At 58.0% G+C, this 17,697-nt stretch overlaps 4 protein-coding genes across 4 annotated transcripts; 2 read left to right on the top strand and 2 right to left on the bottom strand.

The window, feature by feature from the left end:
• Positions 1–39: 39 nt before the first annotated feature.
• On the top strand, positions 40–2,293 carry CONPUDRAFT_148355 (uncharacterized protein; the record flags this gene model as incomplete). The annotated part of the gene is made up of 9 exons (XM_007764951.1): positions 40–295; positions 348–372; positions 426–514; positions 570–749; positions 800–820; positions 876–1,129; positions 1,202–1,408; positions 1,476–1,567; positions 1,633–2,293. The coding sequence occupies 9 exons, from the start codon at positions 40–42 to the stop codon at positions 2,291–2,293; spliced, it is 1,785 nt and encodes a 594-aa protein (XP_007763141.1).
• Positions 2,294–2,594: 301 nt separating this feature from the next.
• Positions 2,595–3,978, top strand: CONPUDRAFT_161057 (rab-type small GTP-binding protein). Its single transcript, XM_007764950.1, has 7 exons — positions 2,595–2,713; positions 2,762–2,801; positions 2,856–2,877; positions 2,934–3,064; positions 3,174–3,282; positions 3,386–3,593; positions 3,721–3,978. Exons 2-7 carry the CDS (start codon positions 2,769–2,771, stop codon positions 3,842–3,844), a joined length of 627 nt encoding a protein of 208 aa, XP_007763140.1. The 5' UTR covers positions 2,595–2,713; positions 2,762–2,768; the 3' UTR covers positions 3,845–3,978.
• Positions 3,979–4,275: 297 nt separating this feature from the next.
• CONPUDRAFT_45021 (chromatin remodeling complex subunit) lies at positions 4,276–7,196 on the bottom strand (the record flags this gene model as incomplete). Its single annotated transcript, XM_007764299.1, has 13 exons — positions 4,276–4,548; positions 4,621–4,775; positions 4,830–5,010; positions 5,064–5,116; positions 5,171–5,507; positions 5,565–5,606; positions 5,656–5,772; positions 5,825–5,902; positions 5,965–6,189; positions 6,248–6,347; positions 6,403–6,604; positions 6,660–6,771; positions 6,840–7,196. The coding sequence occupies 13 exons, from the start codon at positions 7,194–7,196 to the stop codon at positions 4,276–4,278; spliced, it is 2,232 nt and encodes a 743-aa protein (XP_007762489.1).
• A 403-nt stretch (positions 7,197–7,599) lies between these two features.
• CONPUDRAFT_46848 (DOT1-domain-containing protein) lies at positions 7,600–9,248 on the bottom strand (the record flags this gene model as incomplete). The annotated part of the gene is made up of 6 exons (XM_007764429.1): positions 7,600–7,779; positions 7,831–7,934; positions 7,990–8,466; positions 8,563–8,955; positions 9,006–9,088; positions 9,136–9,248. Coding segments are annotated over 6 exons (1,350 nt in total), but the record flags the coding sequence as incomplete, so codon positions are not given.
• Positions 9,249–17,697: the final 8,449 nt, after the last annotated feature.

Raw genomic sequence — 17,697 nt, 5'->3', positions numbered from 1 at the left:
GATTCAAGGTTTCGAAAAGCTATCGAACAAAGCATCACCATGCTCAAGAAGAAGACCCACAATGACCATATCCCCGAAGATGCGGAGCTTGTGCTGGAATTGGAGGAATGCGAGTCACGCGCGGAATCGACAGCGAGCAACAATACCCCGGGAGGGGAAGTCGCCCGCACATATCAATTCAAAACAAGGTACTATTTCGTTAGCCACAGTACTCGCCGTCTCTTCTGGGTTGAAAATTTCGACATAACGCCGCTCTTCGAGGACCTGAAGGGCGTCAGGACCAAGAGTCATATGGGTACGTCGTTCTCTTCGTTTGCTAATTGTTATGTGTGTTAAATGACCTTCAGGCCTTGCTGTAGAGCAACAGTACTGGTAAGCATCATTTTGGGGCTGATGTCGCGCTCACCGACCGTCTCCGCGGAAAGGCAGCATTGCGAGTTCTTCCCTTATAACAGGCCAGTTGGTGAGAACATAGTCGACGAACTGAAAGAAATTGTCTTCCACTACACGTCCGGTTAGTCTCACGTTGTGGTTTCCGCCGAATTTCCCTTGACGAATATTATAACCAGAGATGATAACATCGGACACGTCGTTGACCCCGTTCGATGAAGACGAGCTATCTAAAGTCCGAGATATCATTGAGCACGTTCAAGGTCAGCCCTTGCCCCTCCTGCCTTTTGTATATGCAGTACCCATGTACGATGTAGAAGTCAAAGGAAAAACATTTGATCACTCGGTCTGTATCATAGGTGAGAGATGAATATACTTCAAATAGAGTATACATCTCATCTCCTCCTAGCCAGGCTCATGCGCATCTTGAGTTCGTCCCTTATCATATATCAACCTCGGCGTACAGTGGCTAATGCAGCGTGCAGCACGAAATCGCTTCTTCCACTTTCACGGCCAAACTGTCGCACGTCTAAACTCTGATCAGCCTCTGTTCCCGACCGAGGACGGAAAGGCGGAGATCTCAGTATTCATGCGCGTTATAATGTTCATGCTGTTCAACGCACCCCACTCGCACCTCGCGCGGCTGCGCGCCGTCTGGATCGACAGGGTCGTGAATCAAGTTCCATGGAAGAAATTCATCAATGGGCTGAATACCGAATGGAAAGGCTACACCCTCTACGTGAGCACTTCCGGTCTTGGTGCCATTACTTTAACATATGAATTACAACATCGCTAACATTCCGCGCGGTAGTCTACAGTTCTCCTCGCAGTAAACCTGTCGTTGCTGGCTTTGTATAACGTCATGCCACAGGGTACCACTGACAGTGGAATGCATCCGCAGACTGTGGCCGAGATCATGAGTTATGTGTCGACGACATGGTCGGTTGGATCGGTTGTGACCTCATTGGTCCTCGTGCGGCAGAACGAAACAAATTCGCGCCAGTCTATTGACGAGGCTGTAAGTGTGGTTGCTTGCATGCTATACTCTGTTGGCGACGATGTTGACGATGTTCTATCGTATTGAGGTGGATTTCCTGACCTCCGTATCGAGTAACAAGCACGGCATTGAGATGCTAGCAATCATTCATAGTCTACCCTTTGCGTTCCTCCTGTGGGGGTGAGTCATGCATATCATTTCGATTGCCGTTAGAATTGACGTGAAATGTTTGTACTCCATCGTAGGGTACTCTTCTTCTCCATGGCATTCCTTGCACTGTCTTTCCAGGACACGCTCATAGCCACGCGGGTTGCCGTGATGCTGGCGAGCGCGATCACAGTGTCGCTGGTGCTCTGGCCGGTTGTCGTGGCGAGGGACTTCCTTACTGCGGGATTTTGGATAGACAAAATGAAGTCCTTGGAGCGCGCCTGGAAGAAAATAGGGAACCCATGGAAGCCAACGTCAGCAGCGTCTGCATATTCAGCCAATGCCGCACCAAGCGCGGGCGCAGGAACGGCACCTATACCTGGCTCCCCGACTCCGGCTGCTCCTGATACAGCACCGCTCGCTGCAGTGGGGATGCCGGCGGCTCCGCCAGCAAAACAGTCGCCAATATTTACGAGAGGGTTCAAGAATCTCTGGAACGAGCTGGCGATGTGGCTGGCGAGGCGCAACAAGAAGATGGATCAGAGGCACATGCCCACAGTGCAGGCGCATAACCAGCCCCGGTCGCAGTCACAGACGACACAAAGGGGTGTAGCAATAGCTCATGACGATAGAAGCCATGCGCAGGCAGGTGGATCGCGTGTGGGTGGTTCTGATGTTAGGCACATCGTTCGAGTTCGACGGATTGGTTGTACCGTTAAATACGCTTTCCTTGATGTGAACTTCACTTCGAGTTTATGATACACATCTAAGTCGTCAATAAATTCGTCAATAAATTGCCTCTGTATGACGGTAGGTATGTAAGTGTATACATTTCAGCCAGGAGCGCCATGAAGCATACGCTGTATAAAGTGGATCGTAGGCTCGAGATCTATGGACATGATCCTGCAGTGATCTCACCTATTCATTTGGCATCCATAGCGTGTGTTTCTGCCTCAATTGCGAAGTAGTGAGTTAAAGGCGGGTGAGAGTCGTGTTAGCTCAGCCACTTTACGACAGGACGTGGGTTGTCGGAGTTAGAAAGCCGCGCACAACTGCGGGACGACTGGGGACAGCGCACTGCTTGTCACTGAGCAGAGGACAGACACCACTCGCTCAATAGTCCACTCGCCTTTGCCCACCACTCGCCCACTTACGTCTCATTTAACGTCTACACGAAAGGTGTGCATGTTGCTTGAGAGATGCGGACCATGTCTTATATCGAAACAGCTTTACGATGCCGCCCCCGCACTACGACTTTCTCATCAAGGTGAGAGGCACTTGGACGCCCGCCCAAATACACTACTAATCGTCCTTTCTCTAGCTGCTGTTGATCGGTGACTCTGGTGAGATACTACTCATAAAACTGTCCGAGTTATTTCGTACCAATTATACCGCGCAGGTGTTGGCAAGTCGTGCTTGCTCCTCCGGTTCTGCGACGACGCATGGACACCCTCCTTCATCACGACTATCGGTATCGACTTCAAGATCCGCACAATTGAGCTCGACGGAAAGCGCATCAAGCTCCAGATTGTGCGTCCCCCAGAGCCTGTGCCCATCTCCTATCCGCGTCGCCAGAGTAACTCACACCCTTGCCCATACCCCGCGTGGCGCGCCTGGCGTACCTTTTATTGCAAATTAGTGGGACACTGCAGGCCAGGAACGGTTCAGGACGATAACGACCGCGTACTACCGTGGCGCGATGGGCATCCTGCTCGTTTACGACGTTACCGACGAGCGCTCCTTCAAGAGTACGTCCATCTTGCCTCTTGCCTCCCCTTTACGTGCCAAGCCCGGCCTACCATCGCCGATCGCGGCCTTTACCTCATTCTAACGCATAATAAACCACCACAGACATTCGGACATGGCACGCCAACATTGAGCAACATGCCTCCGAGGGCGTCAACAAGATCCTCATAGGCAACAAGTCCGACTGGACCGATAAGCGCGCTGTCACCGAGGAAGAGGGACGCGAACTCGCCAACGAGCTCGGCGTCAAGTTCATGGAGACTTCTGCTAAGGTGAACGAGGGCGTTGAGGAGGCATTCTTCACTCTCGCCAGGTGCGTCTCTTCGCTTGCCCCTCTCCTCGTTGCCATGTCCTGCCATGCCACATCACCGCTTCACCACCGCGTATCCGATATCCCACGTCGTGTTGCAACGTACTGACACATGCGCGCGTGTCTCCAGAGATATCAAGACTCGCCTTATCGATTCGCAAGCGGACTCTGCCCTCCCCTCTGGCGCCGGCAATGCCGACTCCGTCAAGGTCAACCAGCCCGCCGCCGCCTCGTCCGGGTCCTGCTGCTCGTAGACGTCCGGCATGGGCGGCTGGATGTTCAAAGACGGACTTCTCCCGGCCATTTTCTACCCACTCATCTCTGCAACCTAGTACATATCATGTCGCGTGTGGTCGTTGTAATACGTTTATTATTGCATGCTCTCAAGATACCTCTTCAGTGTTCGTTATTCGACAAGTGCATACAATCTGTGCATTACTCATATAGGTAGGTACGTGACCGTGAACACATGCAGGTGTTACCTGTGTGCGATTTTAGGCACTTACCACCCGACCCACCGTACCAGGCTCACATGCGCGGCAACTCTTCCGAGCCTACTTTGGCGATGGAACTCACCGATGTGAGTGCCGAAGAGAAAGACGAGAAGTAAGAACCGAACGTCACTTGTTTGCCATGACTGGCGCCAGGCGCATATAATATACAGCTGGTAGACGCATATGCATGTCTATGGTGAGACCGATTGGTTCCAATTACCACCCCACCACCGTTTGATGCGCTCGCCGCCCAATTCCTCATATTCCTCCTTGGTGACCCCGTACTTGGAAAATTCATCCGTGTTCGCAAACGCCGCCATTCCTCTCCACGCGTCCAGCGACGGGTCCGCCGCGCGCACGATCTCCCCGAGGTGCATCTCGGGTGGCAAGATTGGGCGCAGCGTCGAATAGATCCGGTCGGTCAGCCCCGGCAACTTGGATGGCGAGCCTGTGACGAAGACGTTCTGGGTTGACAAGAGCGTTAGCATACACATTCGAAAGCAAGAGGGATAGGGATAGAGAGCGATACGATTTACCTGGACCATCCGTGCCTTCTCCGCGTCCGAGAAGCGCGCCAACACGCCCTGCAGCACCTCACCCAAGCCTGCCGAGTCGACTCCTGCCATACCCGGCGAGAACCACGTCTCGCAGACACGCCACCGCTCGACGTTGAGATGTATCCGCGTGTTCCCTATCACGTTCATCAAGTCTATATATGAGTCGAAATGAATAGAAATCTACGTACCTTCGACGTCGCCCTCCTCGTATGGCGGCCTGAAAGCCGATAGCATCGCCGACTTCTGCGACGTGATGGCCGCGTGCGTGTGCGCAAGCGTAAATGTCGGGTCGTGCGCGAGTAGCTTGTTCTCGATTGTCTGCAGCTGGCTGTAGTCTTCTTCCTCGTCTGATGATTCCACTGCCGTGTTCTGTGCACCACTTGTAAGTCTTCGATCCCACAACTGAATGCGAGAGCACGTACAATCTTGCGATATATGGCCCAGTCGGCGTCATCAGCGCCAAACATGTCCTCGCCTGCTCCACTCTAGTTAGCCACCGAACCAAACGAGCATAGACACATAAACGCACCCCCAGCAGCCTTCCTCTTCTTCTTATTCACCCTATCATCCGCAGCGAGCGTCGCAATATTTTTCATCCTCGCCTGCGCCGCCGCGCTCTTCCTATCCGCCAGCGCCGCCTTCCTTCTGCTCCTCTCTTTCATGCGAACCATGATCGCCTCCTGCTCCGCCCGCAGCCTTCTCGACCACTCCCCAAAGTTGTTCTCCCGCTCGTCCTCCTCGCGCCTTTCCTCCGCCTCCTTCTCCTCGCGCTCCTTTTCTTTCTCGCGCCGTGCTTTCAGACGCGCATCGTACCCTGCCTTTAGGAGGCGCTGTTTCTTCTTTTCTTTGAGTTGGTCTTCGTCGAGCTGCAAATAAGCCATTAGTGCCGCGGAAATACAGCAAATGATTTATACAAGACTGACGTCGGCGTCGGGCACGTCAAGCAGTGGGAAGGTCGGCTCCTCCTGTAATTTCAATGAGATTCATCTTCACAAGCGTGCGCGAGAACCTTACCGCAGGCTCTTCCACATCCGTGTCCTTCTTCCGCCCACGTTTGATGTCAGCCTCGAGCTTCTTTAGCGTCTGCTCGAACGAGTCCTCGTCGTCGAAGCCCTCGCCTCTTAATACGCTCTGTAAACACTACGTTCAGAAAACAACGGGTGTATACTAAAGGATAACGTACCATCCACTCCCGTTTCGTATCCGGCCGATCTTCCTTCAACTTTAACATAAAATCGCGATCTCGCTCCTTAGCCTCGAGCTGCACCAAAGCCACCCGCATGAGCCTCACCAACGGCAACTTCAACACGATGCGTTACGCACCTTCTCCTGCCGATTCTTAGCCGCAATCTCCTGGAGCTTCTTCCCCTGCTCTCTTCTCCGCTCTGCAACGCGCGCCAGCTCTTCCTCCGTCTTCTCCTCCACCACGGGCAGCGCAAAAGGGAACTGTATGATACGTGCCCCCGCTCGCAGCGCGTCTGGCTGACGCAACCTCCGGATCTGCTCGAGATAGTCTGGCGCGAATTCGCAGAAGTTCTGCATCATCCACTACAATTCGTCACCGCGTTAGCTTACATGGACGGGGAAGGAAGGGGAGATAGCTGACAGAGGACTGGGCAGGTGTGACTCGCGTCGGGAAGTTGGGGTACTTGAGCTGGGTGGTCTTGAGCAGGTAATCGGTCGCTTGTTGAGCACCCCATGGTATTCTGTAGCCACTCTCGCATAAGTACGAAGGCCATATCCTGTGTTAAACCGCCGTACCGTTTGGCATGGCTGAGAAGCCCCTTCCCCTTTACCATAGGTATTACACTCGTTGATGCCGTATTGAACGAAATAACAAGACCGTCCGTGTCGAATGCACCTGAACTAGGTGGCTTGTTGTTCTGATAGAACGACATGACCGAGTCCACGCAGTACAGCAGCGACGGGACGCCATATAGCTCAAACATGAGCTCAGACGTTACTAGAGGTTCATAGCTTCATCATCAACTCATTCCAGCGACAACGGAGGGACATACGCGAGCGCGAATGCAGCGGCGAGCACAACCGCTCCGTCATAAGCACAGGATGCTCGACAGTCTCCGTATCACATATCCCAAGCTTCAAGAACGCACAGTCCAACGCGTTTTCCTGCCCTCGCCACCCGTCAGCACCTCCCATGTCCCGCCACCTCGTCCTAGCAAGCGAAAGCAGCTCACCAGAGCATCAAAGTTCAACAACACGTCCCCCTCCCACGGCGTCCGAATCTGACTCCTCGCCCCGCTCTCGCTCTCGATCGCGTCGCCGAACAGCAGCAGACTCGTGCCGTGCTTGCGCTCCTTGTACTTCGCGATCGCGTTCGTATTCACGTGCGGGCTCGTGTTCGCCTCGTCCTTGCCGCCAGGGGTCGTGGAGAACCCGAAACGTAGCTGCGTCGCGCCATTGTCGATTACGAGTGGGGTGCGCGTCCCACTGAAAGGGGCGTAGTCGTCTCGAGGTGTAGGGGTCGGCAGCGTCGGAATTGGGACATAGTGCACGGGTACGGCAGGTACACCGTCGGCCGTTGCATCGCTCATGGGTGTGTCGGTCATGGTGAACGTGTCGAGAGCGAGGATCCTGTCAATAGACAATGTTAGCGTTAGCACCTGAGCCTCGAGGCGCCCAAAGGGTTCGAGTTTGAGTGGCCCTGCTCAGTTTGTTCTTGTTCTGACAGACATTGTTGATGAGATAGAATACAGTACAAATTAGATGGTCATTTCACATTAGCACGCGCCTGTAAAGCCGACGCGTTGCCACTATCTACACTAGGCACCATGAATCCTACTTTATAAGCTGTTCGTAGTATGCAAGAAAGCAGGGAAAGCGGAGAAAACAGAAAAGACAAGCAGAGGAAAATAAGAAAAGATGCCAATAAAAAGTGGTTGTGGTGGTGTGTTGAAACGTTGAAAGCACAACAAATATAAGTATGAGTCCTCAAGCCTAACTGTGTCGTGAACCTGACCGTCGTGCACGGAAGTTCTCGAAGCGCTGTCGAATCCCTGCGTAGCCCTCTCGGTCGACCGTGTGGATGTAGTACGATCCGCTGCCGCTGCCCCATGATACGCTTCCCGAATGGTATGGTCGCTCGCGAACGTCGAAGATCGCTGAGATGTCGTCCACCTGTACGATAAATCAGCAACAAGAACATTATAAAAAGAAGAAAGCGCGTACATTACGCTCAGTTATGCGTGCGTTAACCGGAACAAATGGCGTCAGCGACACGACTATCGCACCCTCTTTGAGATCGAGGAACTTAGGTCTGAGCGCCTCGTTGACTGTATATCCCCATGTGAGTTTTCGGCATGCAAATGAAACTGCTCAAACGCTTACGAGACTGAGCAAACACCTTGTTGTTCACCAACACCACATCCGCCTTGGGTAGCAAATCCGTCACCCGCGCACTCGCCAGCATATCCCCCTCTTCCAGCTCCACCTCTCCCATGCTCACCCCCCACATCCTGCACCTCTTCTGGACCTGCGCGAGCTGGTTCCGTGCACACGCAGAGGGTGCTGCCATCTTCTCGATCCCGTACGCCCGGCAACCGACCTGAAGCGCCGCCTGCAGGACCACATTGCCTACCCCACTCCCAAGATCCAGGAACAGGCTCGACGGGCGCAGACGCGTCTCCCGAATGATATCCGTCGTGAAGGATGGCATCAGCTCGCCGTACACCGACGACGAGAACGGATCGTACGACCGGTTGAGCTTGTTGACGTGAGGCCCGACGCACCGCTGGTATGTCTCCTCCAGGATGCGCAGGCTCACCTTGCTGGGGATCCCGCAGCCCTCCCCCCACTCCATCGGCGCTTTTGGCTTTTCCCCATCCGCAGTGGTCGTTCGGCCTCTTTGCTTTTTGAACTGCCGAGCCGCTTCCCGAATGTTGCGCGTAAGGACGTTTCCACCACCCTCAGCGAAGGGGTCCGCAGGCAATGGCGGGTACTTGAGCGCGCGAAGGATTCGATTGATCTCGACCATCGCCTTTATGAACTGGGGACCGTGGCCCTTTTTGAGAGCCCGACCCAACTCGGATAAGTAATTTCGCCCTGTTGGGTTTAAGCTATGGAAATAGGCCTGCTCGGGCTCGGACTCGCCGGCACCCCGTATTCGTGCTGGTGCACCGTCGAGAGAGAACGTAGAACAGACACTGCGGGGCGAATCTGGCGAGACCGCGGATGATGAGAATGGAGCAGGTGGGGAGAGTGGGGGCGGAGAGGATGGTGGTGACTCTTCGGGATCGCTCCGGCATTCGAAGGGAATTGTGCCAAGAACGTCGCGTTGTGAAGGGGTCAAATAGCCTAGCACCTATGTCAGCGAAGAGACCGAAGGGCGTCAATGATTGACTCACATTCGTAAATAACATGGAGTGACTGTTCGAGGCACAGGATAGGGTTGTAGTGATCCTTGTCCTTAGGGGCGAGTAGCATGAAGCTTTTCGGAAGTCAGATTTGAGCAGAGCAAACAAAGGCGCAACGTACGTTTCACAGGCGTTGGAGTTGGGATATTCTAGCTCAACAGTTGGAGGATCATCCAAACTCCACTCAAATGTCGTGTCCGATTGGTCATCTGGATTCGAGAAATCTTCGAAAGAGAAAAGATACACATCAGTAACAATGTCATGACCCCAAGTAAAACACTTGACTCACAACTTTTGTAGGTCCGCAGCAACTTCTTCACCGTCTCTGCCGAGCTCTCCAGATCCTCACCCGGCGAGCCGTCATCGTCCGTCCACCACTGCCGCTTCTCCGTAACGGCAGATCCGGGCAATGGGGAAGGTCCACCCCGGTGCTCAGACACGCCTCTCGATGCACTGCTCCGGTAAATGTGCTCCTCAAAGTGGACATCGTCCGCATCAGGAGCCACGAGACCAAGCTCGACGCCCAGCGCGAGATCAATATAATCGGGCACAAGCGACGACGTCCGCGAGCTACTCTTGCTCGACCGTCCGCTGCCCCGCCCTCGACCGCCACCCCGCCCACCGCCTCGTCCGATTTTCCGCGCCTTGGAGGGCGGACCATCGGTGTAGTCGAGGTCGTCCTCTGCGACACGTCCGCGTTTGCGTTTTGGTAATAAAGAATACAACGGCGGCTCTTCATATGCGTCATCGAGTATGACCTCCTCTGGAGCTAGCGTGGGGAGAATCCCGGGTGGAGGTATCGATGCAGGCGTAGGTATCGGAGCAACCACTGTGGTCCCATTAGTGACCAGTAGGCCGTTTTCTGGTGGCGGAACGACCTTCTTAGGCCGCCCAGGCTTTCGTTTGACAGGCTGCTCGGCAGATGGCTGAATGGACGATTGAGTAGAAGCGGGCGTAGGAGCTGGTGCTGGCGTTGATGCGGGTATGGGTACTGGTACGGGGGCAGCGACACCAATTTCCGGAGCTGCCTCCTCACCCTCCTCAGGCGGCCTGATCTTCTTCGGTCTACCGCGTTTCCGACGAGCTGGTTCTACGGGCTCTGCCGATGGTCCTGCAACTGGCTGAGGGACTGAAGCTGGCTGGGGAGCTGGCGGCGCAACAGGGACCTGGCCGTTCTCGACTGGTGGCACAACCTTCTTGGGTCGCCCGGGTTTTCGCTTGACAGGTACAGCAGGTGAATCTGCGCTAGGTGTCGGCACCTGCCCATTGACGGCCGCTGCTGCGGCCCCGTTGACTAGATGTGACGGCTGCTCCCGAGTCTCCTCCGCAGGCTCCCTCACCTTCTTACGTTTGCCAGGTTGCGCTCGTGAAGGACCGACAGCGTCCGACTCCGAGTACAAAGGCGACTCGCGTTCTGAGTTTTCCATGAAATCGCTAGCCCTCTTGCGCTTGGCAGGCTTCGCGCGCGTAGAGTCGGGGACGACATCTGTAGACCGTGCCGACGCATATTCTGACACAGTGACATTGACCACCTGCAAATCGCTGGGAAGTTCCACCGATACGACCTTCTTCTTCCTGCCAGGTTTCGCCGGAGTAGGTCCAACGATGGACGCTGAAGTGCCGGGTTCCCCGCCCTCGGGAGGATCTCTCTTCTTCTTCGGCCGTCCAGGCTTCCTCTTGACGGGGACCTCGACAGCTCGAGCGGGTGAGCCCGCAGTCGTAGCCCGAACAGTCTCGTTGGCTGGTGCCGGCTGCCCATCCTGTGAGACTGATCCCGTAGGTGGCTGTTGTGAAGTAGGAGCTGCGCGGCCCATTACGAACACGTCCCCGAGCCGGAGCGTCTCTGAAACATCCTTTTCCAAATCGGAACGTCCAGGCGTCACGTAGATAACCGCCCCAGGATGTGTCGGCGAGGCTTCAAGGGCGGGTGCACGACGATCCACCGATACTTCATCGAACAGTCGTGAGGCATCCAAACGTAGCTGGTGTACGGTTAGCACGCGTTCACTACAAAGAATCGGATGGTAAGTTTACCTGCAAAGGCTGAGCAGACGCCGGTTCGTCACCCAATGGCACATGCCGAGCCCTCGGAGTCGTCTCTGGCTCCGAAAGGGGCCCTTGCCAGTCCAGCGCATCCGGCTCATCCCAGGTACGATCCGCGATGGACTCTGGAGGTGAGGACGGCTCGTAGTCCACCTCGTCGTCCTCAACCTCCCAACGCTGCCGCCAACTCAACACATGCGGCGGCGCCCATGCCTCCTCCTCCGCCACGTGTGGCGGTGAATCCGGAGGTGGCGACTGGTAGTCCAGCGAGATCTCGTCCTCTTCCAGGTCACCACGCTGCCGCTGCAACTTGTCAAGTTGCCAAGGCGCAAAAGGCTCTCCCTCGATTGTGGGCTCCTCGTACAAGAACTCGCCGCTATCAAAGGCATCGTCGAGCTCTGCAACAGCCGATGGTGAAGGCGATGGAGATAAAATCCGGATCGTTGGAATCGGCGATGCATCCAGCCCTGGGGAAAACCGGAACGTCTCTCCGTCTAGTGGCAGCTCTTCGAACGCAGGAGAAGGGAAAGGTTGCTCCGTCTCCAAGTCTTCCTCATCTTCCTCATCTTCTTCGTCTTCTTCGTCCTCATACTCCCCCTCCGCGTCTTCATCCTCTTCGTCCTCCTCCTCTTCCCCCTCCGCATCTTCATCTTCATCTTCATCCTCATCCTCATCTTTCTCCCCACTTTCTGCAAGCGGCGACGGCGGTCTTCGTGATAGCTCTGAGGCATTAGCAATCCGAGGCGGCGGCGTCGGCGGCTCATAATCCACCGCGTCCTCCTCGTCCTCTAGCTCGCGCTGAGAGCCCATCCTGCCAAACCACTCGCTTACCCTCTGTATCCTATGCTCAGGCCGCATCAGGTCGGGTCGGTGCACATGCGCTTTCGGAGTCGGCGTCGTGCCCTCCAAAGACCTAGTAACCTGCTTGGGCGTCCTAGGCTCGGCTGGGACAGGCTCAACAAGAGACTCGACCAGAGTGGAGGGGTGCAGAGCGTGGGTCACCACAGTCTGATCATCCTGGGCCAGCTCGTCATCTTCCACGGCGTGCTCCACGATAACTTCGACAGGCTTCAACGCGACAGACTCCACAGGCGACTGCGCGCGAGGCGTCGTGTCGTTCGTCATGTCGTTATCGTACGCCGCGTCCTCAGAAGCCGATGGCGCGTCCTCCGACGGAAGAGGCTCATCGGCGTCCTTGAGCGTTTCAGACGTCGTTGACGAGGGCTCCGCTAGAGCCTCTGCAGTAGGCACAGACCGGTACTGTAGCGTCTCCTCGACCGCCAGACGCCCTGGCTCTGGTAGCCCAGCCATCGGTTCGAGACCAGCCAAAAAGAGGCCCACAAGAGACTCAGCGTCCGGCGGCACCCAATCGTCCCCTGTACCGGGTCCGTCCTGCAGGTGTAGCTGTTGATGCTCCAGGGAGACCTCATGAAGTGATGACTGGTAATCCTGGCGAGGCTCGAGCGACAAACGGATATCCTCGGGTAATGGCTGCAGGTCCTCGAGCACTAGCTGGGTGCCTTGGAACGTAGACGGAACGTCGTGGTGTAGCGAGCGCATATCCTCTGGCGAGAAGTAACCGCGCGCGGACAGTGAGTGAATATCCTCGGGGGGCTGAAGGCTTTCACGCGTGGGTCGGACATGCCGGGGTGGTGAGTGGGGGTAATCAAACGATGTATAGACGCCGTTGGGCAAAGACCGCGCGCTGTCAAGAGATGGCCGAGCGTCTTGGAGAGTGTGCTGGACGATGTCAGGAGTCAGCTGCGAGTTACCAATGAATAATTATGTTTTTCCAAGATCAAAGTAGATATATGCCTTACCTTTGGTGACAAAGATACTTCTCTGTCCTCGAGTGTTGGTTGCCGAGCTCGCTCAGTATCTTCAGGAGTGGGCTGGGTGGTAGAAGGCTAAATAATCCCCGTTAATACACAAACCGTTCCTTCAAATAATCGGGCACTCACATTCAATGACTGAGCACCCCCCTCAACCTCCCTCTGCTCCCCAAGCGATGAAAGACCATTGACAAGCGTAGGGCCCCTCCGCTCCAAAAGCTCCGCCAAGTGCTGAGTCTCTTCGGCCGCCCGCCGCTCGTACTTCCGCGACTCCACAATCTTCGCCAGCATCCGAGACTCAGCAGCAAGCGACTCCGCAAACGATTGTCCGGGAGAAGGCGCGGCCGACTCGTCGTCCATCGCCTCCGCGCCCTCGCCCCCGTCCTCCGCGTCGGGATCTATCTCGCCATCCTCGAGAAGCTCGCCGTCTTCCAGAGGCTCTGGTCGCACGGCCGACTTCGTAATGGGGGAGGCTGAATTGGACTCAACCGCTGGCTGCGCGTGAGCGTGAGCGACATCCTCTGGCACATCGGACAGTCGCTCTGCCAAGCTTCGAGGCGAAGGCCCCAGCTCTTCCGCAGGCGACGGGTGCTCAAACCAGATGCGCTGGAAGAGAGTAGGCGCACCGTCTTCCGAGTCGTCGTCAAGGGCGACTTCGAGTTCGGGATCGAGTTCGGCTTCAGCGTCGATGTCTTCGAGCTGCTCGTCTTCCTGCTCCTGTTCCTGCTCCAGTGCTGGTTGCTCCGTCACCGATCCAACGGGGGCCGCCGCAGGTAATGATAAAGTAGACTCGTCAACCGGTGCCGGCGCTTCAGTCTCTTCAGCATCCTCAACCCGCTCAGACGTCGCAGAAGGAGACGCAGGCACCACAACCTGTTCAACAGAAGCAGATGACATAGCGCGTCCCTCTTCTTCCTCTGGCGTCAACATCGACACGTCCTCCACCATGCCCTTCCCCAGAGACTGCGCGTTCCCCAGAAGTGCCATGAGGACATCAACGGCCTGATCATTTGAGAACTCGTCCGCCGCCGAAGAGGGTACCGCAAGTGGCTCAGCGTGTACCGGCCTCGGTGCGTCCACAGTGGCATCAGCAGCTGGCGCAGACCGCGCGTCTTCAAACGACTCTTCGACGTCTTCAGCACTTTGCGATGGCTCCAGAGCAGAGAAAGGTTTAGGAGGTGAGGAAGGCTCTTCGATGATCTCAGTGGGTGCTATGGGTGATCCAGGGTCCACAGGAGTCGACGCGTCCGCGGTGGCATCGGTGGCATGCGCGGGCTGCGCATCTTCCAGCGGTTCTTCAACGCCTTGTAGTGGCTCGGATGTGGAGGAGGATTCTTCAATGATCTCGGTGGGAGCTGCGGGTGATCCAGGGTCCACAGAAGTTGACGCGTCCGCGGTGGCATCGGTGACAGACACGGGCTGCGCGTCTTCCAGTTGTTCCTCGACGTTCTGGAGTGGTTCGGGTGTGGGGGAGGATGGGGTTTCTGCAGTGAGTTCGATGGGTGCTAAAGGTGGCTCTGTAGGAAGAAGTATCGACGCGTCCATGGGGACATCGGCGGCAGACGCAGGTCGCGCGTCCTCAACATCCTGCGGCAGCTCGGAAACCGTCGACTCGATGGGCTCAACGAGGGCTTCAGCAGCCTCAGTGGCAGACTCCGGCTCCAGCTGCGCATCAACATCGCGCGGCAACTCCAAAACGGTATCAGAACCGAGCTCAACCAATGTCTCACTCGGCTCCAACAATGTCTCGGAGCCTCGCCCAGCTTCCGAAGCGCGTTCGCGTTCACCGTCCACCGCGTCCATCGCGTCTTCGAGTACAGGTGCGGGCTTTGGCGCAAGTGCAGGCGCGTTAACGAGCATCGACGCGTCCGCGTCCGCGTCACTTCGTGGTGCGATCATGGGAGAACTTGACGAAGCGTAGTCCACGAGCGGTTCATATGCAGTCCCAGCCCCCGCGCTCCTTCCAGTTCCAGCAGGAGCAAACAAAGGTCCAACCGCCTCTGCATCTGCCTGTTCTTGTTCTTGTCTCCGGTCCTGGTCCTGGTCCTGGTCCTGTTCTTCAACAACCACAGCGGCACGGCGCTCCTGCTCTTGTCCCTGCGCTCGGTCCTCCTCGTCCACAGGCGTCACGCGCGGCGCATCGTCAAGGCCCTGCGTCGGCTCACGACTCGTCGCTCTCTCTGCGCGCACCTCCTCCTGCTCTTCCTCCTGCTCCTCTGCCACCATCTCCCGCTCTTCCTCCTCCTCCTGATCCTCCCGCTCCTCCTCCTCCCAACCCAAACCCACATACCCGCCCACCCGCATACTCACCCCCCTCGCCGCCTTCACCGGCGCCTGCACCCTCGGCTCCTTCGGCGTGCCCTTCCGCCGCATCATCCTCGCCCTCCTGCCCGGCACCGGCCCCTGCGCCGTGCGTATAGGACCCACAAGGCTCTCGACCTGCTCCGCCGGCGCGTCCACGTCCTCTGGCACACCCTCCACATTCTCCGGACTCGCCGCGCGCCTCTCCCGCTCTTCCTCGTCCTCTTCCCGTTCCTCCGCCCCCCTCTCCTCCCCATCACCCATCTCCTCGTCCACCTCAGGCGACGGCCCCCGCCGCCCACCCTTACGATCACCCCTCGCTGCCGCCCTCTCGCTCATCGTCAGCGGGTACTTCTCCTTCGGCCGCCGCTCGCGCTTGCCGTATCGCCTCACGGGCGACATAGGCGTCCGCGCAGGCTCGAGAACAAACGCCGACGCCGACGACGGAGGCGGCGTAACAGGGCGCTCTTCCTCGTCCTCGTCCTCGTCCTCGTCCTCTTCCTCGCCCTCCTCATCTTCTTCGTCTTCTTCGTCCTCTGTTTCGACCTCCGGTGGCTCGGGTTCAGGCTCGCGCCCGGGCTTTGACCGCGCGCGCCGCTTGCGAGCAGGCTCCTGCGCCTCAGCATCCGCCTCCGCCTCCGCCTCCGCCTGTGCCTCAGCCTCCGCGCGCAAGAACCTCGACGACCGCCGACGCACGATCCCCGCATTGTCCATGTCCTCCCTGATCTGCGCCGCCGAGCGACGGCCCCACCGGCGGCGCGCGGGCGCGGCAGCGGGGTCTACTTCCTCGTCTTCATCTGCCGCCTGGCCCGGGTCGTGTTCTGCCTCGAACTCCGGCTGACGTCCCTCAAGATCCTCGTCGAGCTGAGACTCGGGCGCACGCGCAGGCGTAACAGTAGACCTCGCCGTAGACGGTCCCGCCTCGGATACAGCGCTCTACAGACATACAAATATCAGCCACCCGCATTTCGATCACCACAGCACAGAAACATGCGCCACGCAACGGCAGCTCACCTTCTTGTTGTGGACTGACGGATACAGCAGCCGTCCACTCGGGCTGAGCGGCAACTCCGCCGTCGCGGTGCTGCGCGTCGGCCGGCGCGCGATCGCGTCTGAGTCCTCGTCTGTGTCCGAGTCCACGGCAGTGTCGTCGCTGGGGCGCGCGCTGATACTTGGGCCAGTACTGACACCGCCGTGCCCGCGCCCGCGCCCACGACCACGCCCGCGCGACGCAAAGCGCGCGCTAAGACTTGCACTCGCGCCCCGCCCGCGCCCGCGCCCGCCCCTCACCGGATACGCACTGATACTCGTGTCAGCGCCCGCGCCCGCGCCCACCTCAACGCTGGCGTCGCCGCCGCCGCCGAGAGCAGGCATCGCGCTCGCGCTCTCGCCCTGCCCAAGCCTAAACGCAGCGCCGCCCTTCCTGAGCCACGGCTTCGGCTGGTACTTGAACAGCTGGCGCGGCTTCGCGCCCGCAAAGATACTTTCGAGCGGCTTCGCGACCTTCTTGCCGCGCTTCATGGGGCGCGCTGGGCCGGCGGCGCCGCTTGAGGCCCCAGGAGGCACGCTTGCGGTTGGGCGCGCACGCGCGTCGGCGGCGTTCCCAGCTGCATCTTCTTCTGCGACGCCGTTCCCATGGCCAGGTCCGTCCGCGCCGCGTTCCGTCTCCGTCTCCGCGCTCGTTCCCGCGCGCGCGCCGTCCGCGCCATCCAGCGCCGCCGCCACCTCGCCCGCCGCCGCAGAGGCCGCGTCAGTGTCGTCGGCTACCTGTCCTGGTACTTGGGCCTGTTCCTGTGCAGCCAGATCCGCACTCGCCGGCGCAGGAGCGTGTATAACCTGCACCTGGTGGTCAGCAGGCACAACCATCGGCCTCATCTCCACGTCCGCGTCCTCGACCTGGCGCGCGCGCTGAGGCGACGCACTCGGGGCGCCCTCGTGCGCGCCTTCACCCCCAACTACATCTACATCCGTGTCCGCGTCCTCGTCCAGCCCGGGGTCCGCATACGCCGGCGCCGCCAAACTCGTCTTGGCCACCCTCGCCATACCCCTCCCACCCCTCCCCCTCCCCCTCGCCCTGCCTCTCCCTCTTCCTCGCCCCCTACCTCTGCCTCTCGCAGGCTGACTGTATTCCTCGCTGGCACCGCTGCTGCTGCTGCTGCTGCTGGCCGGTCCCTGCCCCATCTCGCGCCTCCACCCCAAACGCGTCGTGACATGCGCAGGCGCCCCATCAGACGCCATATCTCTCTAACCTCTCTCTTCTCACACACCACGCGTCCGTATCCGTGTCCGCTCGTTCTGTTTCCCTCCCCTGAAAGTTTACCTGCACGCGTACAGCGGCGGTCGTGCTTCTCCGCGGTAGCTGGGTCCCCCGGTCGCTGCGTCTGAGGCAATAATACAGCGCCCCCAGGTGTAATTGTAGTAAAAAACGGAGAAAAAAGTGGGGACGCGGGGGGGTAGGAAGGTGTGCGGGGAGGGGGGGAAGCGGGAAGAGACTCGGGAGGGGCCAG

The sequence above is a fragment of the Coniophora puteana genome, assembly GCF_000271625.1.
Source record: "Coniophora puteana RWD-64-598 SS2 unplaced genomic scaffold CONPUscaffold_1, whole genome shotgun sequence".
Taxonomy (NCBI): Eukaryota; Fungi; Basidiomycota; class Agaricomycetes; order Boletales; family Coniophoraceae; genus Coniophora; species Coniophora puteana.
Note: the sequence above shows the minus strand (reverse complement) of the source record. Positions and strands in the feature narration are given on the sequence as shown.

Bases quoted from the DNA above. Each gene is read 5' to 3' on its own strand.
- CONPUDRAFT_161057 (XM_007764950.1), top strand. From the start codon at position 2,769: ATGCCGCCCCCGCACTACGACTTTCTCATCAAG. The intron at 2,802-2,855 runs GTGAGAGGCACT...TCCTTTCTCTAG, and splicing joins ACTACGACTTTCTCATCAAG to CTGCTGTTGATCGGTGACTC. The intron at 3,594-3,720 runs GTGCGTCTCTTC...GCGTGTCTCCAG, and splicing joins GCATTCTTCACTCTCGCCAG to AGATATCAAGACTCGCCTTA.